General features: G+C 35.9%; 1 protein-coding gene across 2 annotated transcripts; it reads right to left on the bottom strand.

Annotated features, from left to right (window-relative positions):
• Positions 1-5,750: 5,750 nt before the first annotated feature.
• On the bottom strand, positions 5,751-10,071 carry LOC103944907. Of its 2 annotated transcripts, XR_007251025.1 has the most exons (3): positions 6,358-10,068; positions 6,178-6,278; positions 5,751-6,065 (listed from the first exon to the last, which is right to left on the bottom strand). XR_007251025.1 is itself a non-coding variant. In XM_009355377.3 (2 exons), exons 1-2 carry the CDS (start codon positions 6,917-6,919, stop codon positions 6,037-6,039), a joined length of 771 nt encoding a protein of 256 aa, XP_009353652.3. In that variant the 5' UTR covers positions 6,920-10,071; the 3' UTR covers positions 5,751-6,036. The 2 variants fall into 2 exon arrangements, 1 of the variants encoding a protein (XP_009353652.3); XM_009355377.3 differs by having other exon boundaries at positions 6,178-10,071.
• Between the last annotated feature and the right edge of the window lie 5,055 nt (positions 10,072-15,126).

Consider the following 15,126-nt stretch of genomic DNA (forward strand, 5'->3'; position numbering starts at 1 on the left):
TTCTGTAGTAAATTGTCCGAATGTTGATATTTTATCTGTTATTGATATTTCGTTGATGCGTTGTTCATATTTTGTCGATATGGATGAACCCTAAGTTAAGAAAATTTCGTCAAAAATAGCTATAATTGAATACATTTTTGAAGTAGGGCTATTTTTTATTGGTGATTTTTTTTTACCAAGGCTATTATTAGACCCAATTTCCCTTCGTTTTATCTTCTCTTTTTTTCCTTCTTTTTAAATTGTTTTTAGTCAATACTTGTCTCGGTTGACCTTCAAAATAATATTTTTGGAGGACTTCTCAAATTAACCAGAGCAAGTTTATATTAAAGTAGACTTTGGATGCGATCCCTAATTATCAATGTTCTATAATTGAAATCTTTGTGGTTTTCAATTTTTAATCGAAGTCCCTAACATTAATGTAATAATGTATTTTTAATTTTTAAATTAAAAATGAAATTTGTAGTTATTTATATTAATAAGATTTTAAATAAAACCCATAATTTATGGGATAAAAAAATATTAAAGATAAATTATACTCTCCAATATATTGTGTGTGTATATACATACGCACACATGGGTACGTTCATCAAAACTAACCAAAAAATTATTGCACCAAAACATGAGTACATTTTTCAAATATATATTAGGCTTAATAACATTATTAAATTTCTTCTATTAAACTTGACATAGATACATTCTCAAATCATAGAATGTACTCATATAAGTTAAAAAAATAGATTAGAAAAAAGATTGAATGAATTTTATATTAAAAAAGGTACATTTTATAGATAACAAGTTGGTATATTTAAGAATGGGTACATTTAAGATTATAAAAAATTGAAGAATTATATGAATGGGTACATATAGAATTAAAAAATTGAAATATTTTATATAAAAAATTGAACATTGTTTTTTATAAAAAAATGAATGGGTACAAACTTATTCTAATTTTTATTTATTTATTTTGGAAATGTTTTGAATTGAAAATTAATTAGGTGTTTAATAAGGATGTGAGTATTAAAACCCTAAATCAATTACTAATTTTTATTTTTAAAAAATTATGTAACTGACATTTAATTCATTAATACATTAATGCTAGGGACTTTGATCAAAATCTAAAAATTGATAAGGTCTCAGTCAATAAACATTAGAAACTATGGACCGGGTACTACTTTTTCGTTATATTAAATACAAATTTAAATAAAACATTGTTATGGGGACTCCAATATGTTCATTATGTACTGCAATTTTTTAATATTTAAAAAAGAAAAACACACTTGTGAAAAATGCACAATGAGATTTTTAAATATATGTGCTAACAAGAAAAAAATATACCAACTTTAAGGACACTATAAAAAGAACCTATTCTATTACAAAACTTATTCAATTTGGATTAAGCCCCAATTTGTGGGACATGACATTTATAAGTGTGGAGCCTAAAATAATCCCAAAAATTATGGAGGCGACATGTGGATTTTTGCTCAAGAAAGACAAGATTGCCCTCATTAAATGGTAGGCCTCTTAGATACTCCCACACGCAGCTCAGCACCTCAAAATATTTAAGCAACTAAATTCGACTGCTCATAGCTTTCCTGCTCGTGTCATTAAAGATAGGGATTAATTACCAAATCCTATATTTAATACATTTCCAATTAGAGATCAACTCAATCAAGTAAGTAATCCTTATTTCAATCAATTTGGGATACTTCCACCATTGTCTCAAGATATTTTTTTTTTCTATTTAATATCTTGAAAATATTCATTTTCCTCATACCTTAGTCAATATGATGCTGCCACGTGTAGGATAAAACCCTAACATTGTGTATGACTCTCTCCTCCTATAAATACTTCAATCTCTATCAAAATTTGGTAAGCTTTTGCTACCTAAATGCTTTAAATACTCACTCTTTGGAAATTCGCTACCACAATATGTTGGAATTTAATATAACCGCAAACATAGATTACGAACATGCATGTAATACTGTGATTTGATTTCTGACCTTGTGAAGCCATTGATTGCAGGGAAAGAAAAGGAAGTCTTCTACTCAAGGAGGACCTGATGTTCTTTCTAGAATAGGGCTAGACTTTCTGATATATGAATGTGTTCCTCTTGAGCAGGGACTTATCCTTTTATAGACGTGTAACCACAACTGTTTCCACCTATCATAGAAACTGCTTGGCAAAACTGCACGCCCATTTACATTCCAATGTGGGATATCCACTCACCAACATGTTTAACCCTTAATGTCCTACTTTAAAGGAAAGAAGTTTATTCACCTATTAACTCTAATCGTTCTTAGTTTCTACTAAACTCAAAACCTGAATGAGATAAGTTTAGAGTCCAATAGGGTTCCAACATTCTCCCACTTGGACCTAAACTTATCGTCTTTGTTTTGAACAATGTTTCTATTGACAACAATTCCTTAATGATCACATGAGTTAATAAATAAATAAACACATCCTCACACATCCACCATGAATGACCCAAGTTATAGAACTTCAAAAAAATTTGCACAAAATGGTGCAGCCACTCTGAAATCACTATAACATTCAATTATTCACGTATGATGCTTAAACATGTTAGCTATAAGAGAGCTTTACTGTATGCTCCCACTATTTTTCCCATTACCTTAACAATGCCTCAGTTAGCAATAATCCAACTTCCAACTTTTTTGCATGCTGAAAAGTGGGATCAAATAGCCACCTGAAAAGCTTTTAAAACAATCGAGCTTCATTGCAGAAATATCACATATATGATCATAGCTTTTCAGCCAAGTCTCATTAATGATTACTAGCTCAAATCAAAAGCAATATATGAAATAAATTTAGAATTCATCAATTGCAATAAACAACTACAAAGCAAATAAGACAAGACTAAGTTTTACTCCCACATGGTCACAGAATCAAAAGACTCTAGTACCCCCATTTTTGCAACGTGCTGCTTGAACACTGCAACTGGTAATAGTTTGGTGAAGGGATCTGCTATCATTGAACCAGTGTCAATATGCTCAATCACCACCAGACCACTTTTGACATCCTCTCTATCAGATTGATATTTGATGTCTATCAGTCTATTTGCAGAAGACTGCTTGTTGTTTTTAAAGATGAATACAACAGCTTTGTTATCGCAGTGTATAACAATTGGTCTTGAAATATTGTCCACGATTCCCATTAGACTAACCAAATCCTTGATCCATAGTGCTTTCTGTTTGGCTTCAAAAATAGCAATATATTCAGCTTGCATGGTTGATGTCGCAAGTGTCTTTTATTTTGCACTTCTCCACGAGATTGTTCTTCCAGCCATGAAGAACAAATAACCACTTGTGGACCTTCTATCATCTGTACAGTCTGCAAAATCCGAATCAGAGTACCCTACCACCTCTAGCTTTTCACTTTTTCCATACACAAGCATGTGTGATTTTGTTCTTTGCAAATATCTCAATACCTTCTTAGCTGCCACCCAATGTTGTTCTCCAGGATTTGATTGATGCCTCCCAAGTACACTAATTGAGTAAGCTAAGTCAGGTCTAGTACAAACCTGAGCATACATCAAGCTCCCCACCAATGAAGCATAGGGTTTGTTCAACATGGTTTTCCTTTCCAAGTCATTCTTAGGACATTGCTCCTTATTCAATTTATCACATTTGCTTATCGGGACTTCTCCTCCTGAACATCCTTCCATGTTGAAACGTTTTAATATTTTCTCAATGTATGACTTTTGTGAAATCCCCATCAAGTTTCTTGACCTGTCTCTTTTAATCTCTATGCCGAGAACAAATGAGGCCTCCCCCAAGTCTTTCATATCGAAAGTGTTTGATAACAACAAGCAATAGGTTCAAATCATTGCTTGCAAGAAGTATATCGTTAACATAAAGTATAAGGAAAATGAACTTGGAACCAATGCTTTCAAAATAAATGCAATCATCACCCTTATTCTCAGTGAAGCCAATATGAGTTACCTTTTCATCAAATTTCATAAACCACTGCCTCGATGCTTGCTTTAGACCATATATAGACTTGCTCAATCTGCAAACTAGGTGTTCTTTGCCCTCTTCAATGAAACCAGGAAGTTGGTTCATATAAATTTCCTCTTCCAAGTCACCATTTAGGAATGCCGTTTTGACATCCATTTGGTGAAGTTCCAAGTCAAATTGTGCCACGAGTGCTAAGATTATCAGCAAGGAATCCTTGGACGACACGGGAGAAAATGTTTCATTATAGTATACCCCTTCCCTTTGAGTGAAGCATTTAGCCACCAATCTTGCTTTGAACCTTTGAACCTTCCCTTTCGAATCTCTCTTAGTTTTGTACACCCATTTGCATCCAATGGGTGTCATAGATTCTGTCTTCTCTACGAGGGTCCATACCTGATTAGAATGCATAGACCCTATCTCCTCTTCCATTGCTCGCTGCCATGATAGAGAGTTTTCACTTTTAATTGCATGCATGTAAGTTGCTGGATCAGTCATTATACCTTCATCATGCTCAACTTCACAAAAGTAAGTGATATAATCTTCTGGAATCGCCGATCTGCAAATTCTTTGTGAGGCTCTTCTTAGTGCTTCCAAGGCAATTTGAAACTCATCAGCATCATGTTCAACTATTGGTCCATCGTGTTGTGGTTCATTTATTTGATGACCCTCTGCAACATTATTTTCATGTGATGGTTGCGAGAAACTAGTTTGAAAAACTATAGTTTCTCCAAGGCTTTGACTCCCTTCATCATTATTGCTCAACACATCAGTGGGATTCCCAATATCCTGGAAAACAAAACTGCTAGCATTTTCATCACCATTCACTTCTTCCTCGATGAACTTTGCATTGTTAGTCTCAAAAACCTAGTTTGCAAGTGTGAAGCATAAAACTTGTATCCTTTAGACGTCTCAGGAAAACCAATAAAGTAACAGCTCACTGTCCTTGAATCAAGTTTATTTTCTTGTGGATTATATATTCTTGCTTCTGCCCTACAACCCCATACATGTAGGTGATTGATGCTAGGTTTCCTCGAAGTCCAAAGTTCAAAAGGTGTCTTACTCATTGATTTGCTAGGGACACGATTCACTATATAGTTTGCCATCTTTAATGCTTCTCCCCAAAGAAATTGAGGTAGAACTGACCTGCTCATCATGCTTCTTGTCATCTCTATCAATGTCCTATTCTTTCTCTCCGCCACACCGTTTTGATCAGGCGTCCCAGGTGTGGTGTACTGAGCTTGGATGCCACATTCTTCTAGATACATAGCCAGTGGTCCCTTTTGTTGCCCAGCCTCAGTAAACCTGCCAAAGTATTCTCCTCCCCTATCCGATCTCAAAACCTTAATTGTAGTGTTTAATTGGTTATCTACTTCTGTTTTAAAAATTTTAAAACAATTTGGGACTTGTGATTTTTCTGAAATTAGATAGACACTTCCATACCTTGAAAAATCATCAATAAAAGTCACAAAATTAATATTTCCATAGATTGTTTTAACTGGAAAAGGACCACAAACATCCGAATGAATTATTTCTAACAGTTTTTTACTTCTTGTTGCATCATTTTTCTTGGTTTTAGTTAACTTGCCCTTGTAACAATCCACACACTAATGCAAGTCATTAAAATCCAAGGCTGGCAAAATATGTTCATGCACCAAATGTTGCATTCTTTTCTTTGAAATATGACCTAACTTTCTATGCCAAAGCATGGAAGAAAGATGATTTAATAAGGGCCTTTTCATTGGAACAGAAGAATCTAAAGTGTAACAACTCAAATCATTCATGACAACACAATCTAATTTCCATAAATCATTGTCTAAAAGACAAATGCCCAACAATTGACTCAAATTATTTTTCATATATATCTTATGCTTTCATCATCACCAACAAAAGCAAACCATCTTTTACAAGTCTTGAAGCAGAAATTAAAGACCTAGTTAAAGTAGGAACATAAAGTACATCTGAAAGTTCTAAAATAAAGCCTGACGACAACTTGAGCTTGAGGTTGCCTATTGCTTCCACAGCAACTTTATTCCCATTGCCCACATGCACTTCAAAGACTTCATTACTTGTTGACATTTTTCTTGAAAATCCCTGCAAGGAATTGGTAATATGCACCAAACAACCAGTGTCAAACCACCAAGTATTTGAAGGGCCTTCAACAAGTAAAGTTTGAAAACAACAAAAACATTGAAAACCTTTGTACCTTTTCCTTTCTTCACTGCCCATTTTTTACGTTTCTCGCAGTCCCTTTTCAAGTGTCCATGTTGTTTGCAAAAATAGCATTTCACATTCTCCAAATTTGGCTTAAGGTTTTGAGGTCCTTTAGAGGAAGAAGCAACATTGGCAATAGTAGTGGAGGTATTAAAAAGCTTAGTCTGCTTACCAGCATTCATCATAGGATTCTTACTTGCATTGTAGTCAACAAGGTTCACCGTCGCACTTTTTGCACGATTCAGCCTGTTCTCCTCTTGTGCATAGATAGAAATCATCTCATCAAGACTCCATTTCTCATTTTGAGTATTGTATGGCACCTTAAGTTGTTCAAATGACTCAAGAAGGGATGAGAGAGCCATGTGAACAACAAAGGAATCATTAATTGGCACCTCCAGATCCTTGAGCTTGGCGGCAGCCTCCACCATTTTCAGTATATGCTCTCGAACACTCGTTTTGCCATCAAACTTCTGAGAAATCAGTGTGGTCATCAGGTTCGCCATCTCTCTTTTCTCGAACATCTTGAATTTTGCTCCAATAGCCTCAAGGAAAGCCTTAGCTTTGTCACAGGATGGTATGCCACCTCTTACAGCCTCACTGATGGACCTTTTCATGACCATAAGAGCCATTCTATTTGACTTCTCCCATTTCTCAGACTTCAATCTTTTCTCTGCAGTGATGTTCGCTGTCAAAGCAGGTGTTTCATCCTCCCTCAGTGCAAGGTCATTGTCCATCAAGCCAAGCACGATCTCTACATCCTGTCTCCACTTTTTGTAATTCCTCCATTAAGTGGTTCAATGGAAGAAAAGCTTAGTGCATTGGCATTCACCGTCAAACCAAATAAAAGTTAAACAACATTGTTGACAATGTTACAACTATCACAGTATATGCAACACCTTTGGGCAAGATACATTACTGCAGTTTTTATGCACATAAAACCTTATGCATCCTGATTACATAGCCATTTTAACAAGTACTTAAGTTACAACACATATTTCAAATCTTTGGATAAGAAAATAGTTGGCTCAAACATTCATTAAAAACCTATGTACTGATTCACAAATCCAACCAGTTAACCCTCTTGTCTTTGGAGTAGTACGTTACCATGTCATGACTTATAAAACACAACCATGCCACCTTCCTTATAAAAAAAATTTCTTAAAAAACTTCACTTTGGTAAAGCTTTACAAACATTTGTTTCAAATGGTTTTATCAGCATGTATCCTTCAATAATGTTAAGGTTAGAACTTAAATCATCTTAGCGCAAAATCCATTCCTGTACTTGTGATACTCAAGAAACCAAATCATCAGTAAAACACGAAAAGATGAATAAATCAATTAAGCAAACTTCCTTATACGCATCAAAGAATCTATGAAGAGTTATTATATGCTCTGATACCAAATGTTGGAATTTAATATAGCCGCAAACATAGATTATGAACAAGCATGTAATACTGTGATTTGAGTTCTGACCTTGTGAAGCCATTGATCACAGGGAAGAAAAGGAAATCTTCTACTCAAGGAGGACTTGATGTTCTTTCTAGAATAGGGCTAGATTTTCTGATATATGAACGTGTTCCTCTTGAGCAGGGACTTATCCTTTCATAGACGTGTAACCACAACCGTTTCCACCTATCACAGAAACTACTTGGCAAAACTGCACGCCCATTTACATTCCAACGTGGGATATCCACTCACCAACACGTTTAACCCTTAATGTCCTACTTTAAAGGAAAGAAGTTTATTCACCTATTAACTCTAACCGTTCTTAGTTTCTACTAAACTCAAAACCCGAATGAGATAAGTTTAGAGTCCAATAGGGTTCCAACATAATAAGTATTGGAACATTTACATTTACATTGTTTTCCACCATTACAGATGACCCACAAGGATACTTACCACTACTCATCCATTTCCCACAAGACAGAGAATTGTAAACTTCATTGCCGAACTCATCATTTAACTTTTCAATTTTTCATTACTCAAATCCAATACTATTTGGTTAGAGAAGCAGATGTAAATGAGAAGTAGTAGGTCACATTATGTTGGAGACGCAATTCCTTATGTGAGTGTTTGTAAATTTTGTCAATTTACAATACCTTGTAACACCTTAAGTAGGCATGAGGCTCTTTTAAATTAGTGATTTGTTATGGTAGGCGTGCTACTGTTGTCAAATACCAACAGAATTGTTGAATAGTAATGTTAGTAAACTTGCCCCACAAGTAAATTCAACTTCTAATCAAAAGATTGTGCCATGGATGGGGTTTAGATCCATGTTAGTTTCTTTTCTATGCCTTGTTTATGAAAAGACTTCAAACATTTTCTTTGTGTAGGCTAGATGATAACTACAAACTGGTTAACTCACAGTTTAGCTTAGTTTGCAATTCCCACATAGGTATGATCACATAAATGTATGAAAGATCATAAGAAAAATGACATAACATGTAAGTATTTAGCAAATAACCAAATACCACATAATAAGTTGATAGAAATATTAAATACAAGAGATTCTATGATTGAGTGGTATTCCTCTTTAATTGTAAGCAAGAGGCCTATATTCTTCTTTACTTGTAAATAAGAGGTCTTAGATTCGATTCTCACTAAAGATAAATTTGAATCTCACTCTTCCACCCTTAGTATGCATAATATCGTTTGTTAAAAAAAAAAGTTGTAAATATGTTTGTAGTAATTGTTCCAAAAATCTCTCTTTTATTCAATGTTAAAATTAGATGAGCTTTTGTTTGAAAAATAGGAATTTCAAGCCTATCACTATGCAGCTCTAAAAAATAACACATATCATTTAAAAAATGATAAAGTCTACTCGAGTTTTGGATAGATTTGCCATCTCTTTTTTGATCGAAAATAAAGCTTTATCCATGAAAGGGACATTACAACCTATGCAAGATAGGCCTAAACCCAACCAGAACACAAAAACATAAGACCCTAAATAAAAAAAAGCAAGACATAAATAAAAACAAGCCAAAGCAAAGGGAGGGTAACAACCCAATATATAATGGAATGCCCACATAAACTTAGGTCCGTAAGCAAGGTAAGAAAAGACAACAACAAAACCCTAATATCCATCATCACAATAGCAGCCACCATGAAGGAAAACATCTCCCCAAACTGGAAAAAAAAAAAAAACAAAAAACAAAAACAACACTAACCAAAAGATAGATCTAAGAAGGTTATGCAGAATCCATCCCCCAAGAACCAAAATTGACACAGCACCCTACAAGAAAGGACATAAACGGTAATAGGAGGAGAGGAGGGTGAAAGGGATGTGTAAAACACCCTTGTTCCGACGTGAATTGTTCCACACTTTGCTTAGTTTCTTTGGCAAGCCGGATCGGCAGTGAGCTGTGTGAGTTGGGACTAGGGTCAAGATAGAGCCCAACACTCCAAGACCTATTTTCTGATTAAAGGTTGGGGAATATGAGGGGGAGCAAAGGGAAGGAAGGAAAGAGAGGTGCGATGGGGAGGAAAGATGGGTTTGGCGATGAACTACCATTGAGTGAGGAAAAGGTCCAAAACTGACACAAGAGCCCAGAAAACTAAAACAAAATTCAAACGAAAGCATATGTGAAGAAGAAAGGAGGAAGAAAACAAGAAAACAAGAGAAATCAGGGGGCTGCCATAGACCCTAAAGCCAAAGGCTAGGGCCGGCGGCTATGTGATGGTTTTCTTTTAGGGTTGTCCTTCTGCAGAGAGAGAGAGTCCAGAGAGAAAGGGGCTGGTGTAGGTGTACTAAGAAGATTTTCCATATCTTATGACCAGTTTTGTATTGTCTTGTCAATAAAACTAATAATGGCGGTAGCAATTAAAAATGCTAAGAAAATTTGACGTGGGGGGAAAGGCTTTTGTAGAAGGAGAATCTTTGGAAATTAAGATAGGGAAAAATCTCTGACATAGTTTCGCATGAGAAGGTATTAATACTTCACCAAAGAACGCTCCAAAAGGATACTATTCGGGCGAAGATTTCTCCGCAGACCTCAGCACAGCTTTTTAAGGGATTGACATTTTGAATGTATAGTCGGGTTCTTACTTGTTGATGTGCTACAAGAAGAGGATAAAGTTAGTTTTGAAAGATGTCTTTGTGGGGCCTTACGTGTAGGCCTTGAGGTTCGCAATCAAAACTAACTAAGTGCTAGGCGTGTCACTGCTATCTCAGTATAGCAGGTATAGAACAAGTGTGTTTAGTTAATTACTTGCGCCCCAAGTTACTCGAACTTCTTGTTATCAAAGGATTGTCGTGGATGGGTTAAGTTCACATTAAGTTCTTTTTCTTGCCTTGTAAACAAGGATTTTTAGTTCATAGTTTTGTATATTCAAATGAAGGGAGCCCAGATCACCTTAAGTCATCTACTTAGTTCGTGATTAATTTTAATGATAACATATCCATTAAACTAATCAGATCCATATGTAAATGGAACTCTTCTAATAGGAAAACCGATGGAAATGACTTGAATACATGCTGGAGAATACATTAAGCAATAGATCTATTAATTTAGAAAGAAAACAAAAAGCCTTAGGCAAGATTTGACCTTGTTTGACAAGGTTGAACATATTGCAATCGCTTCTCTTTGAGGTTACAGGGATTTATACGCTAAAGAGGGATGGATGGTAAACAAATTTACACAAGGGAATCGATACTACGCCACTAAGGGAGGTAGTAGACCTTTAAACTAGACAAAAGATGGCTTTTGAAGGGAATAATCTTGAAAATGACTGAGATTTGGGCTGATTACAGCTTTTAGATGCAAATTTGGCTTGATAGCAGAGTTTGTATGTTTGTATGTTTGTTTGATTGATTGATTGAGTGTCCTTGTCTATGGGGCCTCTTCCTCCTTTTATAAGCAGATTAGCCCGACTGCTGTAGCTTTGTTCTTGCCCGAAAGCACTTGGAGGGTAGTGAGTCATCAGCTTTTTATCTGTAATGCCACTAAAAAAAATGTTCTTTGGCTGGTAGTAGGTTAGTCTCCATCACTTGTCACTTCAATGGTAAGCACATGGCTTATATTTGACTAAGAATGCTTCAATTTGTCTTTGGACTTGATGTTGGACTTCGGGCATGTTCCCTTTAATTAGGCACTCTTGAACTTTCTTTCATTTAATATCAATGTTCAAATATTAACCCAAACATATACTTAAAAATTGCACTGATAAATTATCATCGCTTACATGATTCAAGAGCCCAACACTTTTCTTGTATACTAATTCCGCTTCTCGTTTGATTATCTCATGCTCTTACTTATCTGTGGTTATTACTTAACTACGGAATTACCTTGCCTTCAATGCTCTCCAAATCGTCAACCTCACCCTCAAAATTCTTTCAAAAAGTAGCTTCTTCTCGTTTCAAATATGCAAGTTTTACTTGCAAAGCATGTTGTCTTTCCCAAAGAGCATAAGTGGAAGAAGTCTTCACCTTTCAAAATGTTAGCCAAAGAGGAAATCTTTCTTGATCATTAGAGTTGCTTCAGCTTTACTCATGGCTGTCTCATACGGCTGGCGGAGATGTTCAATCTTATTTAGTGTCTGTCTCTGTGTACAAGACAATTCACCATACTTGAACAAAATGTTGGTTAGCATGTAGCATCAGCAATGCCATGTCAGCAGGTGGTTAGTATGTCAGGTAGGGTTGTTGAAATGTTTGTTAGAGTGCTTAAAGAAGAGTAAAGGAGAGGAATGATTAGTATGAGTATAGTATCTTAAAGAAGAGTAGAGGAATTTACTTATTCAGGAGTTTCAGTCGGGGTTGGCTCAGGGATAACGTTCTTCTCCCTATTGCATTCAGCTGGTGAGTCCTGTGCAGAAATAGAGATCAGTCACTAAATATTAAAAACCCTAAAGAGCCGGTCTACTAAGTCTACATCCATCAGGAAATAGACTGCCAGGTTCTGTGGCAGGCTCATTAGAGCTATTACCCTATTCGAACGGAGTCCAGACAGTGAGTGTCAATATAGAACGCTAAGGTACCATTTTAAACACGGCATTACATGAATGCTAAGGTACCATTTTAAACACGGCATTACGTTCACAAAAGGGAGAACTAAATGACAGATAGCATGGAAGAGTTGCTCAAATCTTCAAGAAAATTCTACAAATCGGACAGTGTTCGATAAATCTTTGATAATTCTACAATCGAAAAAAGATGAGTATGAGTATTTTCTTGATTGGAACAAGAAAAATGCAAAAGGAAACTTCAGAAGGTTTAATCCAATATCAATGCTTGAAACGAAATCAAGTACGTAATCGAACTAAAATCTGTATATTATATTTTGTCCAAACAACTCCCAAAGTAAATTGATTTAAATTATATTGAAAATGAATTCTACATTGATGAGAGAATGGACATTACATATGCTTATAAGAGGTTGGGTTATTCCCCATATTGCCAATTGATTTTATTGTGTAACCCTAACTTTCTTTATGGTATCAGAGCAGATTGTCGTCCCATGTGTGAAGCCCAACGACCACACGCACTCCAAGTCACCTGAGTTGTATTGTTCAAGTGAGGGGAACTGTTGAGAATGAATTCTACATTGATGAAAGGATGGACATTGCATGTGCTTATATCAGGTTGACTACTCCTCACATTGCCAATTGATTTTATAATGGAATCTCAACTTTCTTCAAATTAATTCTAGTACCTTTTTTGCTCCTTGCTTAGGTCCTCGGTTGGAGCTTCACTTGGCTCAAGCCCTTTCTTAATTTCTTTCCCTTGAGCATCAAATTTTGAGAAGGCCTTTTCCTCTAAGAGCATATGGATATTATCTACCATGAGCGGAAGAAGATAGGCTTAGACTTACAATGGGCTAATAATAATGTGGTCCAAATTCGCATTTGGCTAGAATCGAATCTAAGACCTCTCACTTACAAGTGAAGAGAAATACCACTAGACCGTAGTACTATGTGGCAAAATGAAAAGTAAATTACGGTTCCACAAAGGTGCTACAAAGACAAGATATTGAAATAGAAAACAAATGAGAGTTTTAACGAAACATTTTCGGTACTGTTCATTTTTAACAAAAAACCACATTTTTACCTTCTCTCTTCCAAGCCCACCCAACCCTCCCTCCCTTCCCTCTCCACGGCCACCACTTGCGTCACCTCCCTCTGGCCCTGACAACCTGATTCCTATTGTCCCCGGCACAAATCGAAACTTAAACCAGAATACATACTCCAAATATACAAAGCAAACCCTCAACCCTCTCTGCAACAGAATCCCTCCATCCATTCAGGTTCTGAGATTACTTGAAGCCTCGAGAAATGATTGTCGCGCTCATGCCTTCGGAAAACGTAGAAATTCTTGCTGCCATCATCGTGGAAAGCTTAGAGAGTTGGGATTGCATGCCCGAGTCCCAAAGATCCCACCACCATTAGGTAAAAATGCATCTAGTCCAAAAACCACCAGATCCATGCTCAATCCATGGATCCCAATGTAGATCCGTCAATCTAAGGTTGAGTTTGTTTTCCTATGCCTCTAATTTGAGTTAATCTAAACCATGTGATTATTTGAGAACATTGAAAATTTTGGAGTGTTGTTTTTCTACGACGCACCTCCCTTCTCGCAACACCACTGTTCATATCTCTGCCAACCGAAAGCCTTGAGAGAGAGAGAAATGAAAGGGGCTCTTTCTCTCTGTTGTCTGTATTGAGGGGTGGCAATAAGAAGGGCCCTAGAAGATAAAGAGAAACTGAGATAGAGGAGAGAGAAAAAAAGAAAACTTAGACTTAGGGGGAGGTAATCAGGTTGCTGGGGCCGGCGGGAGATGACGCCAGTAGTGACCGTGGAGAGAGAAGGGTTGGTTGAGCACATAGGAGAGAAGGGATTGAAGGGGAGCGGGGGAGGCCGACACTCTTTTTTTTATTTTTTATTTTTCAAGTGGGCCCTTAATGACACATGGCACACAATCATTATTCACGTGGGCGTCACGTCACCAATTAACGGCTGACTTAACAGCAAGCTTAATAGATGTACGAGACTATCTCAAAAGTAAGACTTGAGATATGACTCTTGGATGAAAAAAGCTTCATGTACCAAATGTTGAAAACCAAGAAAATTTAAGGTAGTAAACTGAGATTAACCCAAAAAAAAAAAAAAAAAAAAAAGCCAAAAAAACATCTCTCATAAATTTGAACTTTTAATGAAGACAAAACTCAAACTCACCAGTGCAAACACATTCATTTCGCCGGAAATTGGAGACATCTTAGGACTGAAACCTGCAATACAAAAATTAAAATTAATCAAATATTAATTTGAATCAACCCTACCTCTAAAATGCAACTAAACAAGGAAATTAAATGAAAAATAGATATGAATAAACTAGAAGGATCAATATCTTGTGTTAATCTTGGTAAAACATGAAGTAGACGCGAGCGTAGACATGTTGGTTAAAACGAATGTTGTTATTTTTATGCAACTGAGTTCGAATCTCCTACCACATGATTTAGATTAAATTAATATAAAATATATTTTGGGCCAATACGAATTTGGATCTATACTTTCAAAGCACAATGCAAGAATTGATTTTGTGCAAGAAATGTACTCTTGCATTTGCATACCGCTTTAGAACTCAAAATATTTGGATTTTGGCCAAGATAACTTTGTCTCTACCATGTACTCTTCTTAGTTACATATATTCGGGGAGCCTGTTTTTAATCCAAATTATTGGGACAAATCTTCTCTGTATTCATAAACAGGGAGAAAAATTGCTTTTTGTTGTGAACTTTCCTAGTTTAAGTGTGATTGTGTAAATCTTGTATTAGATTTAATTCTAGTTATTCTTTCCTATATGGACTTTTATTCCTTGGGGATGAAGGATTTTCTCTCCCTTTTATTACTATAAATAAAGGCACTACGTAGGGGATAACATATCCTCAACACACACATATTCCCCTACGATTCTACAAACACATCTCTCCTCTCTCTCTTCCCTTG

This window comes from the organism of the source record quoted next, unplaced genomic scaffold, assembly GCF_019419815.1.
Source record: "Pyrus x bretschneideri cultivar Hongxiangsu unplaced genomic scaffold, Pyrus_bretschneideri_v1 Contig39, whole genome shotgun sequence".
NCBI lineage: Eukaryota > Viridiplantae > Streptophyta > Magnoliopsida > Rosales > Rosaceae > Pyrus > Pyrus x bretschneideri.